Source organism: Euleptes europaea, chromosome 11 (genome assembly GCF_029931775.1).
Source record: "Euleptes europaea isolate rEulEur1 chromosome 11, rEulEur1.hap1, whole genome shotgun sequence".
NCBI lineage: Eukaryota > Metazoa > Chordata > Lepidosauria > Squamata > Sphaerodactylidae > Euleptes > Euleptes europaea.
Window position 1 is genome coordinate 8628020 of NC_079322.1, and position 26578 is coordinate 8654597.

Genomic DNA, 26578 nt, shown 5'->3' on the forward strand with positions numbered 1-26578 from the left:
GTCTCCCTTAAGTGGGAAAGAAATTGGGCATATAAAAACCAACTCTTCTTCTTTTTCTTATGCCCCAGCAGCAGCTGCAGACACCCACAAAAATGTACCGTCGTCCCATTACAACCTTCAGAACCCTGAAACTGGAGCTGGTGCAAACTGCAGCAGCCTGCTTGTTATCTGGGGCTAGCCTATGGAACCATGACACTCCTATTTTACGGCCACTTCACTGGCTGCTGATTAGTCTGCAGCATTGGTGCCCACCTTTAAAGCCCTCCATGGCCTGGGGCCAACATACTCAAAGTACCATCTCTCTCTGCATGTCCCCCTGTGGCAGCTTCATTCTTCCCAGCAAGGTCTATTGTCAGTACCCCCCTTATCCAAGGTATGTCCAGCAACAGCCTCCTAGAAGAGGTCTTGGTGTGTGTGTGGGGGGGAGGGGCTTCCTACCCTCCCAGCTTTCTAGTGAGGCTGCAAAACGGGATTATTATTGGAAGATTCTGGGGTATCCTGACCCTGCGCAAAGGGGAATATCCCGCATTAAGTGTTTTAGATTGGTGTTTAATGTTTTATCTCTGTTTTGTTTATCAATCTGCTTTTATATGAATGTTATCTTCCTTGAGATGTTCAGGAAAAAAGGCAGGGAGAAGAATATTTCAGATGAAGAAATAAACCAACTATCATTCAAGGAAGCATGTTTTCTTGGTCACCTTTCCCAAGACAGCATTTTCTACTCCCATGCAATATTTCCTGCTCTGCACAAAGGGAAAAACCCACCTTTTTGACAACTCTCTCAAGTCACTTCCAGGGCAAAAATTAAGCAAATAATGCCACAACTCCAATCCTAAAGAATTCCAGCAGTGACAATGGGTGGCATTACCATAGCCATATTCCATACAAGATAAGTTCAAGCTATAATTATGTGGGCAAAACTCATGATCCATCAAGACCAATGTGGCCCAACCAGGCCCAGTACAGCTCCCCGTGAGGCTGAACACATCCTCTTAGTCTTATACTAAATCAGACCCCTTGGTCCATCAAGATGAGTATTGCCAACCGGGATTGGCAGCAGCTCTCCTGGTCTCAGATTGAGGTCTTTTACATCACCTTTAAAATGAAGGTGTCGGGGATTGAACCGGGGACCCTTCAGATGCCAAGCAGATACTCTACTACTGAGGCACAGCCCCTTCCCCAAAGTTCTTGATTAATTTCCTGGATTTACTCCTGGACTGGGATTGCAGACCCAAGAAGGGGCCAATCAAGCTCTTTTGGTAGGAGAAAACGTGCACAATAGACTCGATTTCACCTGATTTACAGGGACACCCCCATTCAGATCTTGGTAATCTCTTGAATCTACCTTCTAGAATCACTGAAGGTAGGGCAGAACTTCCAGCTAATGAAAAAGTCCTTCTTTGTTTATTTGTTTGTTTCCAGGAATGATAGGTATTCTGCTGGTGCTAACACATATCTGTTGCTGATTGGGGCCAAAAGCACCGGAGAGCTCGCAAGCTTGTTTTGGTGTTCAATGTCAAAAACCCTCTGCCTAATTAATTGCTTTGCTTGGTCACCATTGATCTCTAATAGGAAGTGGGTGGAAAATCCCAGGCTTTTGACTCTCCTTTCAGTCTGTTGCCACCATCTGGATTTGAAATCATCACTAAAGAGTAATGGTAGAAGGCCTTTAGTTGCCCCCAAGCACTTTCAGCCAGAGATAAATGAAGGAAAGACCAATCCTAGCCTCCATCTTTAACATCCCAGTCTCCAAACGCACCCAAGAATTTGATATGCGACACCTGGTCAGCTCAAATTTCTGTACACACCCATGTTTTATGATGCAGTTGCAGGGATCCTGGTGGTGGTTTCCCCCAGCAAAGGAGCCAGAGTCCCAACTTCCTGTCCTCAAACAGTGTCTCAGGACCAAGGAGAGGAGTCTTTTGGAATTCCCATCACTGACTCATGTTGCCCTGTGGCCCCTTGTGTTTACTGGGAAGTATATACAAAGTTAGCATTTCTTTAAACAAAATAGTTTCCCACCATTGTTAAGCACAGAACAAATCGGCAATTGAACAAGATTACCAAGAGCACAATGTGTTACTGTCCAATTGCTTATGAGTGCAAGGCATACATTTACTATTATTAATTTTTGGCTTCAGGGAGACATAATTTTGCAATTCTTTGTATCTTAACTATTGAAGAATAAGAAAGGCCATCATTAACTGCAAAAACAATTCCCTTACTGATCACTAAAATCTGGTAAATCTATAATCCTTGCAGCTGCAGAGAAGAATGAAACAATATGAATATCTGGATGGTACCACAACTCACTGCAATGCATAGCCCATTGGCCACTGTGTGAGCCGACTGCTGGACTGGATGGGCCTTGGTCTGATGTAGCAGGGCTTTTCTTGTGTTCTTATGTTCTTAAAACCAACGGCGGATTTGGAAGGGGGAACATCCCTGGAGGAAGTCAAGCTGAGCATCCCTTGCTGTGCTACAAGCCAGCAGGGCCACTCAGCTCAGTGGGGATGAGCTCCCCCACGGCATTCTCCCCCAAACTGGAAGTTGTGCAGGAGACCGTGGGTCAGATGACATCAACCACCACGGCTGATGAAGGGTCCAGGCCAAGTGGCCCTGAGGCTCTCACAGAGTTACTGGGCCTAGGCTCTGCTTTCTCCTGGCCACCAGGGGCCCTCTAAGGAAATTGCCCTATAAGTTAAATAGCCAGTCCAGCCCAAAGGAGGTCAGCAGCAGTAAAAAAATATATCGCATGATGCCATAGTCCTGCTGTACACAGCAATGGTCAGGTCACACCTGGAGTATTGAGTGCAGTTCTGAAGGCCTCACTTCAAAAAGGATGTGGACAGACTCAAGAGGGTGCAAAGGAGAGCGACGAGAAGGATCAGGGGCCTGGAGACCAAGCCCTACGAAGAAAGGATGAGGGAGTTGGGAATGTTCAGTCTGGAGAAGAGAAGGTTAGTGGGGACATGATTGCTCTCTTTAAGTATTTGAAGGGCTGTCACTCAAAGGATGGCAGGGAGCTCTTCCTGTTGGCAGCAGAGGATAGGTCTTACAATAATGGATTTAAATTGCGGGCAGAAAGGTAATGGCTGGATATTAGGAGGAAAATATTTACAGCAAGAATTGTTCAGCAGTGAAATCAGCTACCCTGGGAAGTGGTGAGCGCTCCCCCTCACTGACAGTCTTTAAGCAGAGGCTGGACAAACACTTGTCAGGGATGCTCTGGGCTGATCCTGCATTGAGCAGGGGGTTGGACTAGATGGCCCATATGGCCCCTGTGGTGGAACGGGCCATCTCAGACTCACAGGCCCTATTCCACTCCTGCCCTCTCCCAGGGATTCTCAACCTCTCCTGGAGGGGGTTGCATCTCTTTCCCTTTTCAGGTAACCGCTGCTACCACCTGACCATTGTAGGACGCCCACTGGGGCAGGGGACAGGGTCCCCTCCCCAGTGTCCCTTTCAAATCCTGAGGCCTTGCCTCGGTGTCTCCCACTCACCCCATTCATGGGCACCACGGGGACGAGATACTGCCTGGGGTTGCCAATGGAGAAATAGCTGCTTGCCAACTGCCAGCCTTCCTCCTTCCTGGGGCCCCCCTGTTTTACAATAGCGTGTTCCAAGCTGGTGGAGGTCTATGTGGTACAGAGAACTATGGTCAGCATTCAAAATTAAAAAGTATTTATTAAAGGTAAAACGATTCCAAGCATACTTTTAGCACAGCAACGGACTGAGCAAGGGATTCAAAAGAACTGAAACGCAATTCCTCTGTCCCTCTCTCTATACATGCCCTATCAGGTGTTGGAATATAGGACAGGTTCTTAAGCTTAGGATATTGTAAATCTCTACCTAGCTTCCATTACCTGGAAGTCTTCCCTGAGTGTCCCAGCCAAAAGAGCCCTCCTGGCTCTCAGCAGTTTTAATCCTTTCCTTTCTCCACCCACGGACCAGGTCAACCTGGGTCAAAGAAGTTTTCCCTGGAGCCTCCAGAAACTTTCTTCCTGGAGCCCCTTCTAGCATTTTAAAACCTCCAAGGGGGGGGGGGTTGATCCACTTCTTTATCTCCTGATACCTCCATCTGCATTTCTAAGAAGGTGGCTCAGGTGGGGCCAGGAAGCATTTGCCATGCCTCCCACCTCCCTCCTTCCCAAGAAAAAAATGGTTAAAAGGTTCCCTGTAAACCTCAAGGGAGAAGAAGCCAATTTCTTCACAGCCCCTTCCAACTCTATGATTCCATGAAAAGAGGACAAGTGCTTACACAATCTTCAGACAGACAGCTGCTACAAGAGAAGCCTCAGCCATATTCTTCACTGAATACGGAGCCATGAAGCAAGAGCTTTCCGCGGGACAGCGATGTGCTTCAGGACAGTGGAATTACACTACTCAGATTTATTTAAACCAAGAACTGCCAGAATGAACCCAAAACCATTCTCTTACAGGAGGCTTCAACGAACACACATGGGGTCACCCTGCCTTGTCTCTGCTGACCGGCAGGCGCTTTCTGAGGTCTGAGGTCTTTCATCGGAGCCTTGCAGCCTGAGATGTCCGGGACTGAACTTGGGACCTTCAGTATGCAAAACTGATGCTCTTCTACTCAGCCATGACTCCTCCCCAGGGAAAAGATTACAATAAAATTTCTCCCTGATGCACTAATTTACATTAAGGGGTTTATTTCAAACTCAAGAGAGGGTTTAAAAAATACACACACGCACAAACACACACACACTTTACCTAAAATGGTAAAGTGCAGGGTTTTGCTATCTCAACTTATTCCTTCATTCTGTGTAATGAGGAGAATAGCTATAATTATTAAAATTCTTGGTAAAGAAAATTGCAAATGGGAGGAATGAATGACACCTGGAAGAAGATGACAGGAACTGCTTTGATGAGAATTCTTCCAACCGTCCCACATACAAACACATCTAACTTCTTCCTGTAATTTATTTATTTCTTCTTACAGGAGAGCAAAAACGGCTCAAGCTTGTTGACAGTGGTTGCTATGAGAGTTGTGGTGGGCAGAAGCAGCTTCAAGAACACCCGGGTGATGCATAGATGTTGTTTAATCTCGACTGAAGAAAAAATATACTTCCCTAATCTGAGTAGACCCCAAAGTAGGTTGAAATAAAAAACACCGGAGTTTTCAATGAACATGACACCAGCTGCAAAGAAGAAAAAGTATACTTCGCTTAGTATTTCCCTTTGGTAGTACAGAACATCAGGGAAGACACCAGGGGGGAAATATAAGAAAATACAAATTTATCCATTTCACCATCCCTTTTGGTGCTAGCTGGGCTAAGACGTTACCCCAACACCACACTGCAATTTACAAAACACTGCAGAGGGAAGGCATGAAACACCACAGGGTACCTGACTTCATTAAACGTTGAGGAATACATGTTCACGTACTCTTTCAAGGAACACAAGCCTGTAAAAGTCTTACTAAGACTTTGCTTTCCCTTCAGGGAAACAGACAGCGTGACACAATATTCAAATCCTCTTTACGAAGTTCTTCTGGAGCAAACTATCGTGAATCACATGACAATTCTGGAACTTCCAAAAAGAGAGACTTCCAATATGGACAAAGTCTCAAACGTCACCAGTATAGCTTAGCTTAGCATATAAGGGCACAGACGGCATCCACATCTTCGTGGCACTATAGCAATAATTCACAACTGGATTTTCCTGTGTGGACAAGACACTCCAGTTGCAAACATTTGCTACAGTGTAATAAAAGCGTATAGATGCTGGCACAGTTTCTCAGGCAACAGGAGTTATTTCAAATCCTCAATGTGTTCCCCCGCCCCAGGAGAGTCCTGTGATGGAAACAGGGCCGTAAATTTACTTCAGGTGTCCTGACTCAACTCCATTTCTGCCAGTTGTGTTAGGCCTTCCCCACTGAAGAACAGTTCAACCATGCTTCGTTTCCTACCTTAACCTCCTGTTTAGCAACCTAAAACAGTGTAAACAGATACTATAATTCACCCCCAGCAATGGTTACCATGGCAACTCTCCTTCAGTTGCAGTGTTTTGGGGAGTGTTTTGCAGGAAACGCGGTTGTAGTTCTCAAAGAGAAAGAAAATGTCCTCACCCTGTCCCCAGTTAACTCTGTGCCCCGATCAGCCCAAACAGAGGCAAAAACAAAGAGGGCTTGGCTGGTAACAGCCGCTGCGGCCCAGAGCAGTCGGTCTTGAAGGCCGCAGAGAGGACCTCCGTCAGGGATCTGGCCAACCTGCCACCATCTGAACTCAGGAGGTTGCTTTCTACTGACTCCGGCCGGCGGTCTACTGACCGGCAGTGGCTCTCCAGGGCCTTAGGGACAGGCCTCCCACCTAGCTCTGGGAGGGAGGGAGGGAACTGCAAGGACCTCCAGCCAAGGAAGCCATCTTAGGGCAACAGGCCAAAGGTGATCATCTCTGCCACAAGAAAACTTGCTCTTGCTGGTTACAGACTCTTTGCTGGCACAGGTCAGGCATCGGTCCGCAAAGGCATCTTACACACCCTGACCTACCTCACACAAGAATGTTGTGAGGGGAAATGGAGGAGGGGGTCCATCATGTATGGCGCTTCGAAGGAAGGGGGGCATAAAAGCGAGATGGACATGACATTGCAGGATCCCGGCTAGTGAGGAATGGTCCACCCAGCATCAAGGGTGGACAGGGGTGCCTACCTCCAAGAGGGAACTGGAAATCTCCAGAAATTACTGGTAAAGAACTGTATCCTTTAATATTTAACACCAACTTTGTAACAACAATATAAAAAAGCAGAACTGGGTACAGGAGAACTGTCTTTGTTCTTATTCTATATTACTTCAACTTAGTCTTCTGAGGCCTTTTCTGCCAGCATTTTCGTGGGGAGGGGAATCTCCTCTTCCCTGCACTTCAGTGCAGCAGCTCCCTTCGTGGACTGCCTTGAGACGGGCCGTTGTTAGGCTGTGGGGGGCCCTACAGCTCTCAGGCACCTTCTACTTCCTGAGGGAACTCTCTGCTGCAGGTATCTAGATTTCAGCTGTGTCCCTGTTGTCTGAAGTCCTTCCTCTGCCTCCCTGGCTGACTAATGAAGGAGGACTGGAAAATCTAACTTTTTATTGTCTCCTATCAAAGTTTGCTAAAGGGGCCAATAGGATTGCTGTGTTCTCCCTGCTGTCTGATTGGTTCTTCTCTAACCAAGCGAAGGGACCAATAAGACATCTCTATTTTCACTCCTCCTTCTCTAATTGGCCAGCTTTACAAACCCTAAATTTACATGATTGTTCAGCTTTCCAATACATATAAAGACCTTAAGTTCATTCTAATACATATACTTTTCTATTTACAATTATATATATATATATATATATATATATTCATACACACACACACATACATACATACATACATACATACATGGGTTGGGTTTTTTTATATCTTCACAAGCCCTAATCCACAAAGCTATATGTCTGTGCTACATTTGGAGATTAACATCACACACAATCAGCAAATGTGGAAAAACTGGACGATATAAATAGCTCAAGAGGAAAAAAGCCAAAAAGGACACAAGCGTTTCTTCTTGACAGCGGGTATTAGGGATTTTTCCACCCATTCATCAGTCCAAAAACACAATTCCTAGATATTATTGCCCACTTCACTGAAGTCCTTGCAAAAATGTTAAGAAGAATTATTTCAGATAACATTAAAATGGGATCCTTCAGCAACACTAGCCTCCCTTATCTCTATCCCGCACTTCAGCTTCCTGCCAATCAGTGCTTGAGCCAAAGCATGCACAGACTGCTTGCCCCTTACAAGATAAAATTAATAAATTATTGTTGTGGATGAGAAGCAGATGGGCAAGATATGCTGTGACAGTTATGGAGCTGGAAGAGTGGCTTGGCATCCCTGTCACAGACAGAGTATGGGAAAGATGCACTTCCCCGACAGAGAGGGTCATTTACAACCTAAAGGGAAAACACGCTAGCTCTTTGATGTGTTCACACCTCTTGACTGGAGGGATCCGGTTGGTGGGGGGGCTTGAGCCCCAGGACCAGGCACCCAGATGGGCTAAGGCCCTAGGAGTCTACGTGGGGAGGGAGTCTGAAAAACAGCATGGGGAAAAGACCGCTTCACCCTCTGCCCAGTGGCCCCAATCATCTGCTGAAGCTGGAGGGTGAGAGATTCAAAGGTAAAATTAAGTATTTCTTCACACAACGCATAGTTAAATTGTGGAACTCCCTGACCCAGGATGTGGTGATGGCTGCCAACCTGGAAGGCTTTAGGAGGGGAGTGGACATGTTCATGGAGGAGAGGGTTATCCATGACTACTAGTCAAAATGAATACTAGTCATGATGCATACCTATTCTCTCCAGTACCAGAGGAGCATACCTATTATATTAGGTGCTGTGGAACACCAGTAGGATGCTGCTGCTGCAGTTGTCTTGTTTGTGGGCTTTCTAGAGGCACCTGGTTGGCCACTGTGTGAACAGACTGCTGGACTTGATGGGCCTTGGTCTGATCCAGCATGGCTTTTCTTATGTTCTTATGTAATCAGAATTGTATCCCCCATGGCACATCTGATTTTGCCTTACAAAATAAAACAAGCCACAAGAGATCCTGATTGCACACCTCCTGCATAGTTAGTCCTAAAATGTCCCCCTGTCCTCCAGTGGGGAGTCTTTCCCTTGGGCCGCTGATTGTTTGGGCCCATGACATCTCTCAGCGGCCTTGCTTTCCCTGCCTGCACTGGAAGGACCAACCACAGATTAACCAGCTGCCTGCCTTCTGCGCTCAGCCTTACAGCTCATTCCAGCCTGATTTATGTGCACATGAAACAGCTTTGGATGACATGAACAGCTGAGTAACAGACATTCCCAGTCTCAGGTCGACATACCCAAATATCCCAGACACAAAACAGTAAAGAATACAGATCCTGAAAAAGGCCATCCGCTTAGCATTTGGCACATGAGACAAACTGTCTCCAGAGAGATGCTGTTCATTCTCCTCTCTGTTTGCTGCACAGCTCAAAACTGGGGCTTTAAAGCAGCCATTCATATTATGTGAGTGTTAACTAGAAATAGCCGACACTCCCATAGGATACACTGGGTGACCTTGAATAGTTGCATTATAGGAAAAGGGGGGAGTTCTTTCTAATCCAGTTTCTCAACACCATTCCTAATTTGTTAAACCTCCACAAGGTCCCTAGGGTTGCCAACCTCCAGATGGTGGCTGGAGATCTTTTGGGATTACAACTGATCTCCAGAGATTGGTTCCCCTAGACAAACTGGCTGCTTTGGAGGGTGGACTCCATGGCATCACATCCCTGCGGAGGTCCCTCCCTTCCCCAAACCCCACCCTTCCCAGGCTCCACCCCCAAAGTCTCCAGGTATTCCCAGCCTCCCTGATACTAATTTTTTACCTATACCGAACAGCCCCACATGCTTTTGCTTTTCCTTGTAAGGAAACTACTTTAATCCCTTGAATCTGTTATTCTTTTCTATATCATTTCTAGTTCTCTGATATCCTTTCTGGAGCAGGTAGAACATACAAGGTATTCCAAACGTATATTTATGTAATGTATAACTTTATAAAACGCCATTGCAATATTAGCTGTTTTCAATCCTTTTCTTTCTGATCTTAGCTTTCAAGAAATATTTAATTCTCAGGCTCTCAGAAATACACTTCTACTGAAGTCATGGTGATAACATTCACTGAGAATTCATTCATTAATTCATTTTAAAGCTGCATGATTAATTGACCAACACACCTTTCCATGGGAATCAGACAGAGGGCACCGTGTGCTACAAGAAAGGTTTGTCCTATTACCAGAATGGCATTTCCAAAAACTCTAGACATCATACCAAGCGGTCAACCAGAACAACAAACTTCAGTCTCATCTCAGAAAGGAGATGTTTCAAATGAACGGTGGTCAAGATCGGCTCGCTTCTTGCAAGCATTTGAAGTGACAAACTATAATATTCCAGGTGCATGAGAGAGGGGGAGCAGAGGGGGAACATACACACACACACACACACACACACACACACACAGAGTCTTCCTTGCCAAAGTTTTGTCAGCATAGCTGTCAAATGCAGTGGCCACACTGGCTTTTTGTGTTCCAGCAATTCACTGTAGTTACTGTTCACTTCAGGTAGGAGTTTTTCCCAAGAGACCTGCAGGATACTTGCAGTAGGAAGGAACAACGGCTTGGCAATTTGAACTGGCTACAAAACAGGTCAAACTTCACAGAAGTTAAATCACAAAGTATTGACAGTGCTCTCTCTCTCTCTCTCTCTCTCTCTCTCTCTCTCTCTCTCTCTCTCTCTCTCTCTCTCTCAGAACTTTTAAAAAAGAAGTATTCTTTTGATAAACTCTTTCTTCTGATTATTTTAATTTTGGTTGTGGAGAGGCACAGATGTATTTATAGTAGCTCTTAATGTTAGCAATAGTCTTTGACTGCAATCCACCATACTTAAAATGTAACACTTGGTAACATCAAGGGGGGGAAACATACAAACAAACGTTTCTATGGAGATGTCTATCTAAATAAATGCTCACTTGATATCCAAGGCATGATGTCATTCAGGTCTGCCTGCGGCCCTAGCAACGTGCCAGCATTAACAGCAATATTTGGGGTTTTTTTCAGTCAAGTAATGAGATAAATTTAGTAACTTTAGGGCCATGTCTTTCTGTGGTTTCCACAATGATTTGGAGAACCGGGTTCGATTCCCCACTCCTCCACATGAGCGGCGGACGCTAATCTGGTGAACTGGGTTGGTTTCCCCACTCCTCCACACGAAGCCAGCTGGGTGACCTTGGGCCAGTCACAGCTCTCTCAGCCCCTCCCACCTCACAGGTTGTCTGTTGTGGGAGGGGAAGGTGATTGTAAGCCGGTTTGATTCTCCCTTAAGTGGTAGAGAGTCGGCATATAAAAACCAACTCCTCCTCTTCTTCTTCTCAAATCCCTACCTGTCTAGCCTAGCCCCTCCTAGGATGATGATCTTTTCCCAACGCTCTTACCCCATTCTCTCAACCACAGGCCCCCTCTCAGGGCCAAGCTACACATTAGGGAGTTGATGAGACTGCCACAGGGACTGGAAGCCCAACGCTGGCGCCACGCTCCCCATGGCAACTCCATTTTGGTTCTAGCTGGTACCTCTCCTTGGTGGCAGGAGGGGCTCTCGGCTCTCCCTGTGCCTTTCCCCCAACCCCAAAATGGCACCAGGGGAAAGATAACATCCCCAATGCTGTTTCAGGTCAGGAAAACAGAATCAGGGAAGGCAGGTGCCCCACCTTTCCCCACGACGCAGCCCGGACCAGAATCGGCCCCCTGTGTGGCTTCTAAATGGGAAATTTGGAGCCAGGGTTGGGCCTCATGGCAAAGTTGCCAATATCGTAAGGCAAGGGTGTCAAACTCATTTGTTATGAGGGCCAGATAGGTCATAACTGTCACTTGGTCAGGCCGAGCCATGCCTTGCCAGCCTGGATGGGGCGCAAGGGGTGGGCGGCTGCCTCAGCTGGCTGGCGGGCTGAGCAAGAGCCCTCAAGGGGCTGGATCTGGCCCCGCAGGCCTTATGTGCGACACCCCCCTCCATAATGTGTCCTGGCTGGATGAGAGGATCGTGTGGCTTTTGCCCTCCGTCACATCGTCTCATCCAGCCAGAACATTTCACTCCCGGCTCCCCCTCTGCTCATTCTGTCACTCAGTCACCCCGCTGCTCACCGTCTTTCCCCCTTCCCAGCCAGCCTCCTTGCCTTTTAAACCTGGCCTGTCAAGAACCACCGACACAATTCAGTGTTTTAGGATATTATTTACAGCACTTACATGTGTTATATCCCAGGGAGGAAGATAACAGTCAGTCACACAACCTCAGTTTGCTTATTTCTAAAGCCCCTTATTTCGACACTTTCCAAAGATCCCTTTTCCTAGAATGCTAGCATATTAGGTGAAACTTGGCCGGCATAAAACTTAACCAGCAAACATCAGCCAAGCAAAAGCACAAGCAAAGAAATAGATTGGAGAGTTTAAGAATGAATAAGGCTTGGCTTCCTGTTCTAAAAAACCTCCAGACTAACAAAGACAACATTCAACAATAGCCATGCAGATTAGCTTTGGATTACACACATTAACAGATCACTTCAGGATACAATGGTTCCATATTAACATACCATACCCTCATTAGCACATTATCTTGATACTTACAGGACAATGATTAGCACATTACTTTTGCAGGACAATACTCAGCTCAAACCCAACCCCTTTCTGACTATATATTACTCTTCCTACACCCTTGACACTGAGAGACACTGTCCTTCAGTGTTACTACTCTGAAGATGCCTGCCACAGCTGCTGGCGAAACGTCAGGAAAGAAAATACCAAGACCACGGTCACACAGCCCGGATAACCTACAAGAACCAATGAACTCTGACCGTGAAAGCCTTCGACAATAGATTGTCATTTTGTTAAAAGGTCTTGTTCCAGTTATCAAAGACAACCAGTGACAATGCCAGACACACAAGGAACAGGGCATTCCACAGCTGGGGGCAGCTACAAAAAAGACCCTGTCGTTTGCGGCCACCTGCCTCATTTCAGAAAACGGGGGTACACAAGAAAGAGTTTTAGATCAAGAATACGGTGTCCGGACAGGACTGGATGGGAGCAGGTGGGACTTTCAGTGCCCAGATCCCAGGATGTGGGCAGGTAATGAATATCTGTCATATTTGAGAAAATTCAGTACAGCACTGTAATACAAAGAGCTTCTTGTTTCCCCCCTTTTCAAAAAAAGAAGCCGGTGGGTGAGGCGGAATAAGCAGAAACAATAAAAGACATCTGAAAATTGGCTAGTGGATGTCCTGTAAACCACTTGTCCATTAAGCTGGACAACAGCCCAGAGGGCCTTTATGTTCCTATTTACCATCAGTAAATAGATTCCCAAGATCATATTTTTAGCTAGGGGATTTTCTACCCAGCCAAAAGGCAGCTCTGTGCTGGCCCCAACCCAGGATCTATGCTACACTATAAGTATCTTGCAAAATCTCACACCAATTTATTTTTTTTCACACAGAGAGAAGCTAAGGCCTTGAGTCGGGTTCCAGAGAAAAATGGGCTAAAAACATTCTCAATAAACAAACTGTGCCCTGCCAGCTGTACGTTGCTTGAAATAGACCCACTCGGAAATCAAACGAGGGAAACTCCTCATGTTGGGCTATAGAAAAAGAAACCATATCTGTCTAAATGTTTATGCTATTCCCACCCAAATCTGCAATATTTCTCCAATACACCAAACCCCATCACCTGCACCTCTTTGGCCAATACTCTTACAGCGCATTCCTGAAAGGAATGCCTGCGCTGGGCTTAGGAGGCAAACTAGCGGAGTTGCCTTCTAAAGAGGTTTCGGCACTGCCCAGCGCCAAAAACCCGTGCAACCCCATGCAAAAATAAAATGGGGTGCTCCCGAGCCGAAAGTGCTCGGGAGGCCGACTAACGTCGGCTCCGCCCAGCGGCCAGCGCCGTTACGCCCTGGGAACGCCTCCCTGGGCGCCAGAACACCTCCCGGCTCGCCGCTACGGCCTGTGCCAGTGGCCAGAGGCCGGCAGAAGGCAGCAGCGGTCGGGGAGCGGTGCCCAGCCCTGCACACCGGCGCTGGGGCCACTCACGGCGGAGTGCGCCTTCCGGACACCGGCAGTGTGGGCCCCTGCGCCAGCCGTAGTCAGCCTCCTAAGCGTTTTGGGCCCATTTTTCAGGAATGGGCTGTTGTGTTCTCCTTTCCTAGATGAAACCCCATTTTAAATTAAGTACAAAAGGGTAGTTACTACAGTGTAGATCAGGGGTCCCCAACAAGGTGCCTATGGGGCTGTCAAGGCAAGAAACCTTCAGAGGTGGTTTGCCATTGCCTGTCTGCGCAGAGCAACCCTGGACTTCCTTGGTGGTCTCCCAACCAAGTATTAACCTTGCCAACCCAGCTTAGATTCCAAGTTCTGATGAGATCAGACTAGTCTGAGCTATTCAGCTGCTAAAACCTCAGGCCCAATTAGACATGATGGTGTCCACATGTCCGACACAGAGGCTACCACCAAAATGCCGCATTTTTAAAATCACCCATTTTAGACTTTAAAAGGCCAGCAGCATCCCCATGTCGGACACGTGAATTCCACCGTTTGACTCTTAGTCCTCAGATGAAACAGCCAGAACGCCCAACCTTGATTTTTCAACAGATACATATACGTACTTGCAAAGTTGCTAGACACAGCAAGGAAGGGATACTGGCTAGAAAGATAGTGGCATTCGTGCTTCGATGCTGTATTGAACAATTTTATTAATATGTTCTGGCATTACTTATTAAGTTTGACGCACACCAGTAGCTGATATGCCCAGCGGGGAGAAAAAGACGCTTCAATACCTCTACAGCTACTTCCCAACTAATTTCACCTGTTCCACACATCCTGGCCCACACATGCAACAGAATGAGGTGACAAAATCCTGAGTTAATGCACATAATTCCAGGCAGGCGGCCATGTCAGTCTACAGCAGCAAAATACGGGAGGCATCTGGTGGCACTTTAGAGAACAAAAAAAAGTTTATTCCGGAGCACGTTTTCATGAGTCATAGCCTACTTCATCTGATATGTGAAGTGTATGTCCAGTAGGCAGATTCGTTTAGCTTACTGCTTCAAGCTGTAGATGCTCTTCCATGGGGAAGGGCCATAGTTCAGCAAAGGAACACCTGCTTTGCACGCAGAAGTTCCCAGGTTCAATCCCCAGCATCTCCAGTTAAATTGGGATCTCAAAAAGCAGGAAAGACAAGACCCTGGAGAGCTGCTTCTACTCCGAGTAGGCAGTGCTGAGCTGGATGGACCAAAACTCTAAAAGCATAAGGCATCTTTGTGCGTCCATAAGAACTTGTGTTAAAACTGGCAGATCAGGAAGGAGTGTTCGGGTCCAGCTCACCCTCCTATTCAAGAGCATTACATTTACCCCGAGGGGGTAAACTGAGCATGATGGAAAATGACTTCCCCACATTCAGTCTTCATCATGTACAGTCCCTTCTTCCACCACAGGAGTCTACCTTTCCCTCTGCTGCATAAGCTGACACTACCAAGCAGTGTCTAGCAACCGGTGGGAGAATTGGGGGGTGTAGTGTTGCAGGAGGGTTTTTTTTAAATCAAGTCTCATGTACATACCAGAAGTGACAACGGGTAGAGTTTCCAGTGATACCTACAGCTACCCTGGAGGTGACAGGGTAAATCTGAGAATTGCTGGTTGGTTTTATTATTTTCAGCAATTCCTACAGCTACCCTTTGTCACTTTCAGTAACAACTTCCGGTAGGTACATGAGGCTGCACTTAAAAACAATTCTCCCGCTGCTGCTGCTCCGAGCGGCTGTGGGCACAGGACCCCCACAGGGTCTGGCAGCCCTCTCTGTCTGTCACAGCAGGCATCCAGAACCAGTAAGTTGTTCCAATTAGCCCCTCTCTCCAGCCAGCATCAAGGGACAGGGCAGATCTCTACTGTTCTCTCTCTTTTTGAGAGATGTCCAGGTTGAAAGTACTATTATGCAAAAATCAGGTCGCAAGACATTTAGAGCTAGTGGTTCACGGCTGTCTTTAGACAACTCAATTTTTCCACACACAAACATCAAGCACACACTATTATCTCCTCACAGGAGGAAAAACCCCCCCCGCAAAAAAAAACCCCATTTGTGGAGTTTTTCTGCAACTGAGGGTAACACAATGTTTCACACTAGAATGCGTCACTTGTCAATGGCGTTAATTTGATGAGAAACTGAGTACAAAGCATTGTCGAAGGCTTTCACGGTCAGAGTTCATTGGTTCTTGTAGATTATCCGGGCTGTGTAACCGTGGTCTTGGAATTTTCTTTCCTGACGTTTCGCCAGCAGCTGTGGCAGGCATCTTCATTAATACATTATCTTGATACTTACAGGACAATGATTAGCACATTACGTCTGCAGGACAGTACTCAGCTCAAACCCAACCCCTCTCTGACTCTTCCTACACACTTGACACTGAGAGACACTGTCCTTCAGTGTTACTACTCTGAAGATGCCTGCCACAGCTGCTGGCGAAACGTCAGGAAAGAAAATTCCAAGACCACGGTTACACAGCCCGGATAACCTACAAGAACCAATGAGTACAAAGCCTTCACCAATTTCTGCTCTGGAAACTCTTTCATTCCGAATCTGCAATACCCAGGCCCACTTTTCATTTACTACTCTACTTATCTGCCTTTTTATTATTTTTTTCCTCTCTGCTTAAGAGCCATTTGTTGAGGAGGAAGATGTGTTCCAATTAATATGTATTCCTCTTGAACCTGAAATAACTGAATTCAAACATGTCAATTCAGCTTGCAAAGAACCTGAAGACCATTTCCAGGAGAAAATCATGGGGGGAAATGCCACCCGAGCAGACACAGCACACCTATCCAGCTGGTTATAAGAGATGCACAGCAATGTAAATATGTGGGTGGGGGGGGGGAGGCAGGCAAGGAAATTACTTGATCTTGCTGAAGACGATGTCCACATCCGTGAGAGTCACATTCTTGCTGTCAATCACGTGGCAGTCCTTACACAGCTTGGACCAGTTCTTCCCGTGCATCTCTTTCCCTGTGGCTCTTGTGTCTCCGTGGATGGCGAATTTCTTGAAAGCCTCCTCAAGCGCACTGAGCTCATGAGCAGCGGCCCCCTCAAGGGAGCTGTTTGACCCACAGGATAACCTTTTGGCCAGTTTCTCTCTGGCGGGAACTGCTGGAGACTTTGGAGGGGTTTTGTTCGTGGGTTTGGTTGGCTTATTGGTATTGTCAGCCATTATGCTAAAAAAAGAGAGAAAGAGAGAGAGAAATAGTTATACTCTCGGGTGAGAGGGAGAATCAAGCTGTATTTATGAATATAATTGCTTCTTGGCCTTCCACTACACAATACTTTCCTCTGTAAGCTGTGCTTAGAAATGAAACCTGCTCATTTCCCGCATGGGTGTTTGTCACTTAAATTTTTCAACAGTATGAGTTGATCATGTTTGGATCCGCACATAGAGGACACCATGAAGGATACTATTTTTTAATCCTCAGTGTAAAAATAACTCAAGGCCGGGGGGGGGGGGAAGATAACCTATCAGACGGAAAATGTTCCAGACAAGCCCACCCTGCAGGGACGCTTTGTTGTTTTTACACAGAGGGGAGATCAAAATGGCTATCCAGTGAGCTTCATGCCTGAGTAGGGATTTGAACCTGTGTCTCCCAGGTACTAGTCCGACCACACTGGCTTTACATTGTCCCTATCATTCTCTTCAAAACACCCCATAAGCTAATTCAACACAACACTTAAAAGTTGTTATCCTGTGATTTGCTCTACAGAGAACAGTACAATTTTCCAAAACCTAAATGCTTTTTTATCTTAGGACACAATCAAAAGATATTAGATCTGCATTACATCCAGTGACTGTATTTGTTTTGTTTGTTAATTTCAATGTATAAAGGCATCGGATACCATTGGCAACTACCCTTAAATGCATTCTCTCTCAGATTTGCTGCTATTACAAGGGGTCAGAGAATTTCTACAAACTCCAGATTTATTTACACTGACGGTGAAACCCAAACCTTTCTACCAGGGCATACATTTTAATGGGCGACGTTTTTGTATGAACACCCCTCCCCTCCCCTTAGCAGATTTATATAGGGTACCAGTTTCAGCAGTAGAACAGCTAGAGCAGAGTCCAGCAGCACCGTAGAGACCAACAACAGTTTCAGGGCGAACGCTTTTGAGAGTCAGAGCTCCCTTCATCAGACATGAGCAGGAATGGAAATCCCGGAGTCTTTATATTCAGTCAGAAGGTGGCAGGGGTGTTGTAAAGAATGCTTGAAAAGGATGCGAAGGTACAATGTACAAAGGCACATCAGGGGCCAGTTCTTAGCTTCTCAAACAAGGAGGTGCAGCTGGTGAACCAAACAAACCTGGTTAAAGACACTCCATGCTACACACAAGACCGGAGCCTCTAACAGCCCATTCCTGAGCCTAAAGGGCGAAAGTCCTTTGGAGGACAGGAAGGGGCTGTGGCGGCATTTGGGACCCCTGTGCCAGCGCCCGTGCTATTTACGCTGTCCAGGGTGGCCCAGACGCTGGTGGGGAGTCCGGTCATTGTCCTTCTGGCACTGCTGTGGCAGCGCCACTCAGTGATGCCGGCAAAGCCTTGTGCCAGTGTCCAGATGGCGCACTCCCAGGGGCATTCCTGAGGTATTCCGCTGCAGGGCCGGGAAAGGGGCCGCCTTTCGGTGGCCTCCAAAGCCCTTTCATCCTGGGAATGCCCCCTTTCCCTTTTCCCAAGATACACCACCTTTTTAGGTGGTGTATCCCCGTGCAACCCTATGGAGCAGTTGCACGGGTTTTTGCAGGAAGGGGAAGGTTTCGGCCTCAGTGCCTCCGGTCACTGGTGCAGCCCCTGCCCCTCAGGAACGGGCTGCCAGCAGCTAATCGGCTCTTTCAAGGGGAGCACAGCCGTGTCCAACAGACACTCTTGACCACAAAACCTCAGTATCCTCGTAATTGAGAATCAATTTATTGAGTCTTATCCAGCCCATTACTGCCTCCAAGAATCTGCTCAGCATCATCGTATCCAATTCTGCTGCAAAGAAAGAGATGAGTATCATCTGCATGTGTGTGTGTAAAGTGCCGTCAAGTCGCAGCCGACTTATGGCGACCCCTTCTTGGGGTTTTCATGGCAAGAGACTAACAGAGGTATTTTGCCAGTGCCTTCCTCTGCACTGCAACCCTGGTATTCCTTGGTGGTCTCCCATCCAAATACTAACCAGGGCTGGCCCTGCTTAGCTTCTGAGATCTGACGAGATCAGGCTAGCCTGGGCCATCCAGGTCAGGGCTATCATCTGCATACTAGGAGCATTTTGCTTCAAGTCTTCATGTAAACGCTTCCAAAAGTTCCATGCAGATCTTTTAAAAATATTAATCTCCTGGCTTTTCCCATGACTCAAGGCATACAAGTTCAAATTTAAAATATGCAATATGTCCCCCAAGCACCCCCTAAAAATGCTGCAACCTACAATCCATTACAAGCCCTGGCAAATAAAATAGCCTTGATTTCCTTGGACATGAAGTTAATAGCAGGTGGCCAGAAAGTAAACTTAGTTCCAGTAGCTGAGGTTGGTGGCAGATTTAAACAAATGAACAAAACCAGCTTTGGCTTGGGAGAGAGGATGGAATTCAGAGGGAAACAGGCCATTAAATTAAAAAGCTGCCTGCAACACCATCTTTGGGTACCAGTTGGCCAGGCTGGCAGGAACGGAACCATCGGAGAGCAATGTCACCACTATCCAAACCAGGACACCATAGCTAATGGTGTCAGACAGCGCTTGATAAATCAGTATGGCGGCAACCCCAGCTCTTTCCTAGTAAGCATCATTGAAGGCACCCAAGCTAGCTCCAGCCCCCAAACAAGGTCAGGAAATTGGCCTAGATCCTCAGTCTGAAGTGGTACAGCCACCCCCTACCCAAAAAGAGGTTGTCTACAGTCAGTCAATAGGTGGCAAAATCATAAAGGTCCAGGGGAGGGTTGGTCATACGATCACCTTCTTCAAGGTGGTCAGACCTAACCTTCTTCCTTCTGCAAAGGAGCACTTAGTGTCCAGCAACCCCAATCCTCACTAAGCTTTAAAATACTAAGATGGGCCAATAGAAGATGTTCAGAAGAATTGGAAGATGTATTTTGATTATGCAAAATAATATATGTGCAGAGGTATTGCACGTGTAGTATGATGTTAGATAACTTTTTTCTATTAACCATATATTTATATAACATATATATCTCAAGAATTATTATATAAACTGTCATGAATAGCTATAATGTTAAATAGCAGATTGGATGAAGACATGCTGGGGGTGAATGACAGCATAAAATTGTAAATGCCAGAACCTAGACTTTAAGCTCATTATAATCGAAATTAAGATAAATAGATAAAATAAAGGCCAGAGAATAATTGCTTATATGTCTATTTAATTATAGAAGCAAATGTTTGTGTAGATTGAAAGAATATCATTAGATGAAAAATGTATTAGAACCACTCTATTGTATACTGGAGGAGGATATTGTTGCAGATATGATGTATGAAGAGTGTGTGATGTATGTGAAGTTGTTTATGTTTTATTAAAAATAATCTAATTAAAAAAAAACACTAAGATGTAGAATTCCCTCTTCGCCACCAACAGGAGATTTTGGGGACGGAGCCTGAGGAGGGCAAAATTAGGGGAGGGGAGGGACTTCAATGACATAGAGTTCAATTGCCAAAGCGGCCTTTTTTCTCCAGGTGATCTGATCTCTATCGGCTGGAGATCATTTGAATTAGCAGGAGATCTCCTGCTACTACCTGGCAGTTGGCAACCCTACTTAGATGGGCCAGGGCCGAACCACAGGGCAGCTGGCTGGACCACTCTAAGCAACACATCCGCCTCCTTTAGGCCACAGCCATGGAAAGCCAGCCGATTCCGTCAGGATACAATTCCAAGAGCATCCTTTGACCATCGGGAGAAAACACTAGAGCCCCAAGTCCCAGTAAGTGTAGCCATTTTTGCCTCCTACCTTGGGAACAGTTAGATTCAAGTCTAGCAGCACCTTAGAGACCAACAAGATTTTTGGGGTTTGAGCTTTCAGTGGTCAAAGCTCCCTTCGTCAGATACCTATGGTGCTAATGGACTCCAATCTAGCTGTTCTACTGCAGATCCACACGGCTACCCTTTGAAATTAACCTTAGAAAATGAACTCATGCAATTAGGGGAAGGGGGAGGGAAGAGGCCCCAAATCCCTTGTCCTCACAGTATTCCTGGAGACGAAGAAGAAAAAACAGTTTAACAGCTGACCAACTGTGGAATTTGGAGGGAACGGGTTTAGGGGTTTTCCTGGTTAGGGAGGGAGACCAGTAGAGACTTTAGGTGCTTGATAGGCAAGGTTTGGGGGCTGTTCCTCTCAAACAGTGAAAGGTCAAAAGACTACCTATCATGCACTTATCAGTCTAAACTTCGCAAAGCTCTTGAATTACTTTGTGACATAAGTTCTGAAGAAAGCTGGAGAACAACTCGTCACTCTGGCCGGTTAAATGAACTAGCTTATTTTGTGCTTTTTCCCCATAGCATGTGTTACATTTAGTAATATAACCTGCCCCAAGTAACTTATAAACCAAGTTAAGATGTCCTGGTGAATATGCTGGTGAGAGCCTGTGTGCTGTAGTGATAAGAGTGCTGGACTAGGATCTGGGAGACCCAGGTTCAAATCCCCGCTCTGCCATGGAAGCTTGCTGGGTGACCTTGAGCCAGTCACACACACTAAACCCAGCCTACTCCACAGGGTTGCTGTGAGAAAAAATGGAGAATAATGTAAGCCACCTTGAGTCCCCATGGGTAGAAAAGTGGGGTATCAATGAATTAACTCATTAAATAAATAAATAAATGTCCCTGTGAAGATCAAGTGGTCCAAACTCCATCACTGCACATCTGGCTGTCCCGATTTCCACCCCCACCCCCACACACACCTCCTCCTCTAGCTGGGTAGCCGGCGTCTGCAGAGCAGCGTAGAAATAATCTGAATAAATAAAGATCATACATTAGATGGTACCTGACTGGCCAATCACAGGTGTCTGTGGGACCTACGGCACTCCAACACTAAGCGCCACAGTAGTTATTCACTGCAAAAGCTTCTGCGGCTGAACCTCCTACTCATTGTCAGGGCCTGCATCTACGTATAGAATATCGTCTGTGGGTTACTGACTCTCAAGTGGGGCCTGGCATTCAAGCAACATGGTGCAATAGCCAAGAAGAAGAAAGCCTTGGAGTGGGCTCAACCAAACCATGAATTCTTCTTGCTTCCTCTCAGGATCCAGCTCTAGCTGAGGTGGCTGATGGACCCACAGTTCTAGTCTGACCTGACATCAAATTGATGAGGAGACCGCACCATTAGCAAAAAGTGGTCCAGGCAGCAAGGGCCCATGGATTTTTCAAACCCCATGATTTATCACCGCCTCCTCTGTACGCAGCAAATAAATTACTCATTGGGCCTTTGCATACAATGTACAGAGCAGAGGCAGGTTTGCTCTGTAGAAATCATGAGGCAGGGAGCCATGGCCAATCCTGGTTCTCTAGTGCAAATATGCATATGATGCACATTTGCTAAAATGAGTTTGTCCCTGCTGGCACAGATGCACATCTAAAACATTTGCACCTAGAACAAAAATGGTAGAATGCATGAATTCAGAAGGGTACCCAATGTGGTGCCCACCAACACCTTTCCTGGCACCCAAGTATTTTTATAAAGTTGGTGGGGCCAGGTGAGGCTTTCGCCCAGCAAGGCTTCCAATTGGCCACTGGAGATTTGATTGGCTGAGCTGATTTTTTAAAGTGTTGGACAAGGACCTTCACTGTGCGACTGAAGGTAAGCTGTAGCGACAGTCATTTTGTGTCTGTGCCCCCCAGGTTGTGTCAGAATTCCAAAGGTACCCAGAAGATCAAAAAGGTCGGGGACCCCTGGCCTTGAGTGTTTACAGAAGCAACACACAATGACAGGCCCTAAACTCCAGCTGCACCAGGGCTAGTTAGAGGTCTTTTATTCTGTTCATATTCCACATAGAAGCATCTGATTGTGGCTCCTCGTGTCAAGGAAAAGGCCCTCCGCATAAGTTCAACCCCTTCCCCCATTTATTGCTACTTCTAATGTTCCCAGAGTTGTACCATTGACATGAGTCCTGGGGTAGCCAGTCATGCACCCAACACATGCACCCAAGTTTCCATCACCAACAGGGAACCATGTTTTAAAATTACAGTATTTTAACACAGAAGGCAAAACAAAACAAAAAAAGCCACAGATGATCAGATGTAATCATGTTGTTAAAAAAAAGCAAATATCCCAATTTCTACTCTCAGTCACTTAAAAGACTTCTGGCATGTTCTGCAGAGGCATCAGGTGACTCCCCTCAGGTGAAGGGCTGCTGGTTTAGCCAGAGCAAGAATTCCCTGCTCACGTTCACAAGGGCTGTCTTGTCTCAGCATAGGCCGGCACAACAGACAATTCCTCTGCCAACAGCTGAAGGAGAGAGATCACTCCAGGACAGACGGGGGGGGGGGGGCTACAATCTTCTTATTCTATCAACTGTATAAGAGATACTTGTTCCTGATGGGTTCATCAAGCACAATGTCACAAACAGAGTACAGTAATTTTACTGTCACACCATTTTCTGCCCATTCTTCATCAGCTGATAGAGACAAAAGCACCAAAAAAATAAAAAGACACTCCCAACATCTTATTGTTAATTACTATTGTCATAAACTGCCCTCTCAGTCCCCCACCCGGGCCTTTCCTCCCTTGCTGGGGGTCAAGTGAGAGCAACCAAAAGGCTTTGGACTTACGGTGGGCACTTTCATACATACTGAATAATGCACTTTCAGTCCCCTTTAATGCACCTTAACAATAGTTTGCAGGTGGATTTTTGCTGTTGAAAGTGCATTATTCAGCATGTGTTAAAGTGCAGGGTATTTTCTAACCTCTCAAAGGAAACCCTTTCCTTATCGACTCTACAGACCTAGACGTTAACAGTACGGTCGCCTGCTATCAACCACAGTTTTCCTCAATTCCCTTAGTGCTCTGATCCACTAAGAGAGAGAAAAAATGTGTGCGTGTGCACATGCGTATTAAATTAGGCAGAATTCCCCCCCGCCTCCTCCCCTGTCCCTCAGCCAAAGCTGCTCCCACAATGCCTAGCTGGATCCTGGTGTTTTGTGCGGCAAAATTGTACTAGGCAACATGAGCGAGATTTTAGAAACAGCCAGGCTATGCCAATCACCTTAAAGAGAATAGATTTTTAATAACTAAGCATAAATCCTAGCATAAATGAAGCACAGGTAGATGGGAAATAATCACAGCACAGCTCAATATATTGCAGACCAATAAAAAAATACTCAAAAGGGAATTACTGGCTAACCTATACTTACAGGGGTAAGACCTCAACATTCTGCTCCCAGGAATGGACACAAGAATTAGACGCTCGACAAAGACAGACCCCTAGCCTTGGCTTGGACACAGATTTCCCTCCTTGGCACATTCTGCCCATCTATTTTTATATATTTTTCTGCCCCCTTGGAGTGCCTTTTTGGCACCAAACATACTTTTGGGGGACAGGCTGAAAGCTCCCCTCCAAGCCTGTTCTGACCAATCAGATAATGGATTTTAGGGCTCAGTGACCGGAAACTGCGACCCATGGATACTGGATCTTTGGCAGCTGGCCAAATGGTGAGACTTGAGCCCAAGGAGTCCTTCTGTTTCCCTGCCCATCTGTCCATCTAAAGCTGCCTCCCTCCCCATCTGGAGTACTCAAGTTACCCCTTTTTTAATTTTAATTACCCCTCATCTCATAAACCCGTTATTTCAAGGCAAATTTCATCCTTCCATCACAATGATTAGGGCTGTAAATATTAAGTGGTCAAATGGTAGTTCACATTATACTGGGGGAGGTACTGTAAAATTCAAATACAACCCATTTAAACAGGACACCACAACAGAATACATTGCGAAGAACACAGATCATACGAGCAGGAACCTAAACACAAATTCTCATGCATCCGCACCCTTGAAGGCCTGGCAGAAAAGAAACACTTTTCCTGCCAGCGTGGTGTAGAGGTCAGGAGCGGAGCACTCTAATCTGGAGAACCGGGTTTGATTCCCCACTTCTCCACATGAGTGGCAGACTCTAAGCTGGTGAACCGGGTTGGTTTCCCCACTCCTCCACCTGAAGCCTGCTGGGTGACCTTGGGCTAGTCACAGGTCTCTCTGAACTCTCTCAGCCCCACCTACCTCACAGGGTGTCTGTTGTGGGGAGGGGAAGGTAAGGTAAGCCGGTCTAAGACTTCTTAAAAGTAGAGACTTCTTAAAAACCAACTCTTTTTCTTTAAAAAAAACCCCAAAAAACCACACCATTAATTGGACAGGCCTGGTGAATTTCTCCAAGAAGAGAATTCCACTGAAGAGGCGCCACCAACCAAAAACACCATGTGAAACAAATCTCATAAAACCATCAAAACTACAACATTTTGAGGATGGAGGCTTTTGGCCTTTTGCTATTCATCTCAAATGGGGTTTGCACAGGGGGCCTTCCCAAGAGACTGTTCCCTAAACACACCTCTTCGTGTCATTTTAGGATGAAGCACAATCTGAATGAAGAAAAGGTGCAGAAAGGGCCTTGGAATGGCCATGACAGAACCTCTTTATTCAGAGGAATTTTTCCCTTAGGGCCATCAGTGCAAATGTTTCTCTGGCCCAGTTTTTAAAAGCATCAGATTTAATGCAGCCTGCTTTGCAGTTGTGCTCCGGGCTGAATGAAGAGACCCATTTCTACACTATGCAAGCTGCCAATTAAAGCTCAAGTTACCTATGGCTCCCTTTAGAAAAAGGATGTTTGCAGTTTTTTTACAAGCGAGAAAGGGGCTAGCCAAGCCGCTGGGTTGCTTGAACAGAAGCTTTCTGGCAAAAAAGCGCTTCACTGCAAACTGACTCATGCCTACTAGCACTCTGGACAGGGCAAAAGCAGGCAGCTGCACGGAGCTGACTGCTAGTGGTTTCACTACAAGGCATTCACGCACCATAGTTGAAAACAAGAAATGCTCAATGAAATATTGTCGAAGGCTCAATGAAATACCTTTCAGAAAAATTAAGAGAAAGGTGCAGCTGCTAACCGACACAGAAGAAAGAGGCCAGGCATTTTAAGCAAAGTGTCTGGAAAGTAAAGAACCTGAGGCTGACTCTGGTCAGTCCAAGGTTGGAGAGGAGATCCAACCTGGCTGATTTAAACAAGAGACCCTAAGAACACAAGAAGAGCCCTGCTGAATCAGACCAGCGAGGGTCCCTCTCGTCCAGCATCCTGCCTCACACAATGGCCAAACACTTCCTCTGGAGGTCCAACAACAGGGCACAGAGACCGAGGGCCTCCCCTGATTTACTTCCTGGCACAGGTATTCACAGATTTACTGCCTCTGATCGTGGAGGCTCCCTTTAGAGAGCCATTGCCAGTCTGAGTAAACAAGACTAACTCTGATGGACTGAGGGCCATTCAGCATAAGGCAGCTTCATGCATTCAACAGACAGGGGGGAAGACTGTGGTTTTTGGTCAGCCAGTAAAAACCGAACTGCACACACACAGCTCAACTTTGCACATTGAGACTGAGCTTCCCATACTTGTATTAGCATTTAGTCTACATCCTTTTAAATAAAGCCTCTCATATTAACATCATTGTAAAAAAACCTGAATTCAGTTAGCAAAACCCAATGAAGGCTGAAGGGTTAAATCCCATTTCTCCTTACAGTACAAATCATGACTGTGTACCTGCTATTTCCCCTTCATACATGGAGGGAAAACTATTATCTTCCCTTACGTCTTTTATTTCTTTTATTTATTCATAAAACTTATATGCTGCCTCTCCAGAGAGCTCAAGATGGCCCACAAAATAAATAGTATAATAAAGTCATATAACCTTAGTATAAAACGAGAGAGGGAGACAGATGTAGATGATGTAGATGTAGACACTGAACAGCGAGGCCCAATAGGTTTGCCAGCTCTG

General features: G+C 46.2%; 1 protein-coding gene across 1 annotated transcript in view; it reads right to left on the reverse strand.

Annotated features, from left to right (window-relative positions):
- TPPP (tubulin polymerization promoting protein) overlaps window positions 1–16790 on the reverse strand; it is a 38165-nt gene extending 21375 nt beyond the window's left edge. The window contains exon 1 of the mRNA XM_056857734.1: window positions 16480–16790. Within this exon, the coding sequence (XP_056713712.1) occupies window positions 16480–16790 (311 nt within the window). The remainder of the gene's footprint in view (window positions 1–16479) is intronic.
- Between the last annotated feature and the right edge of the window lie 9788 nt (window positions 16791–26578).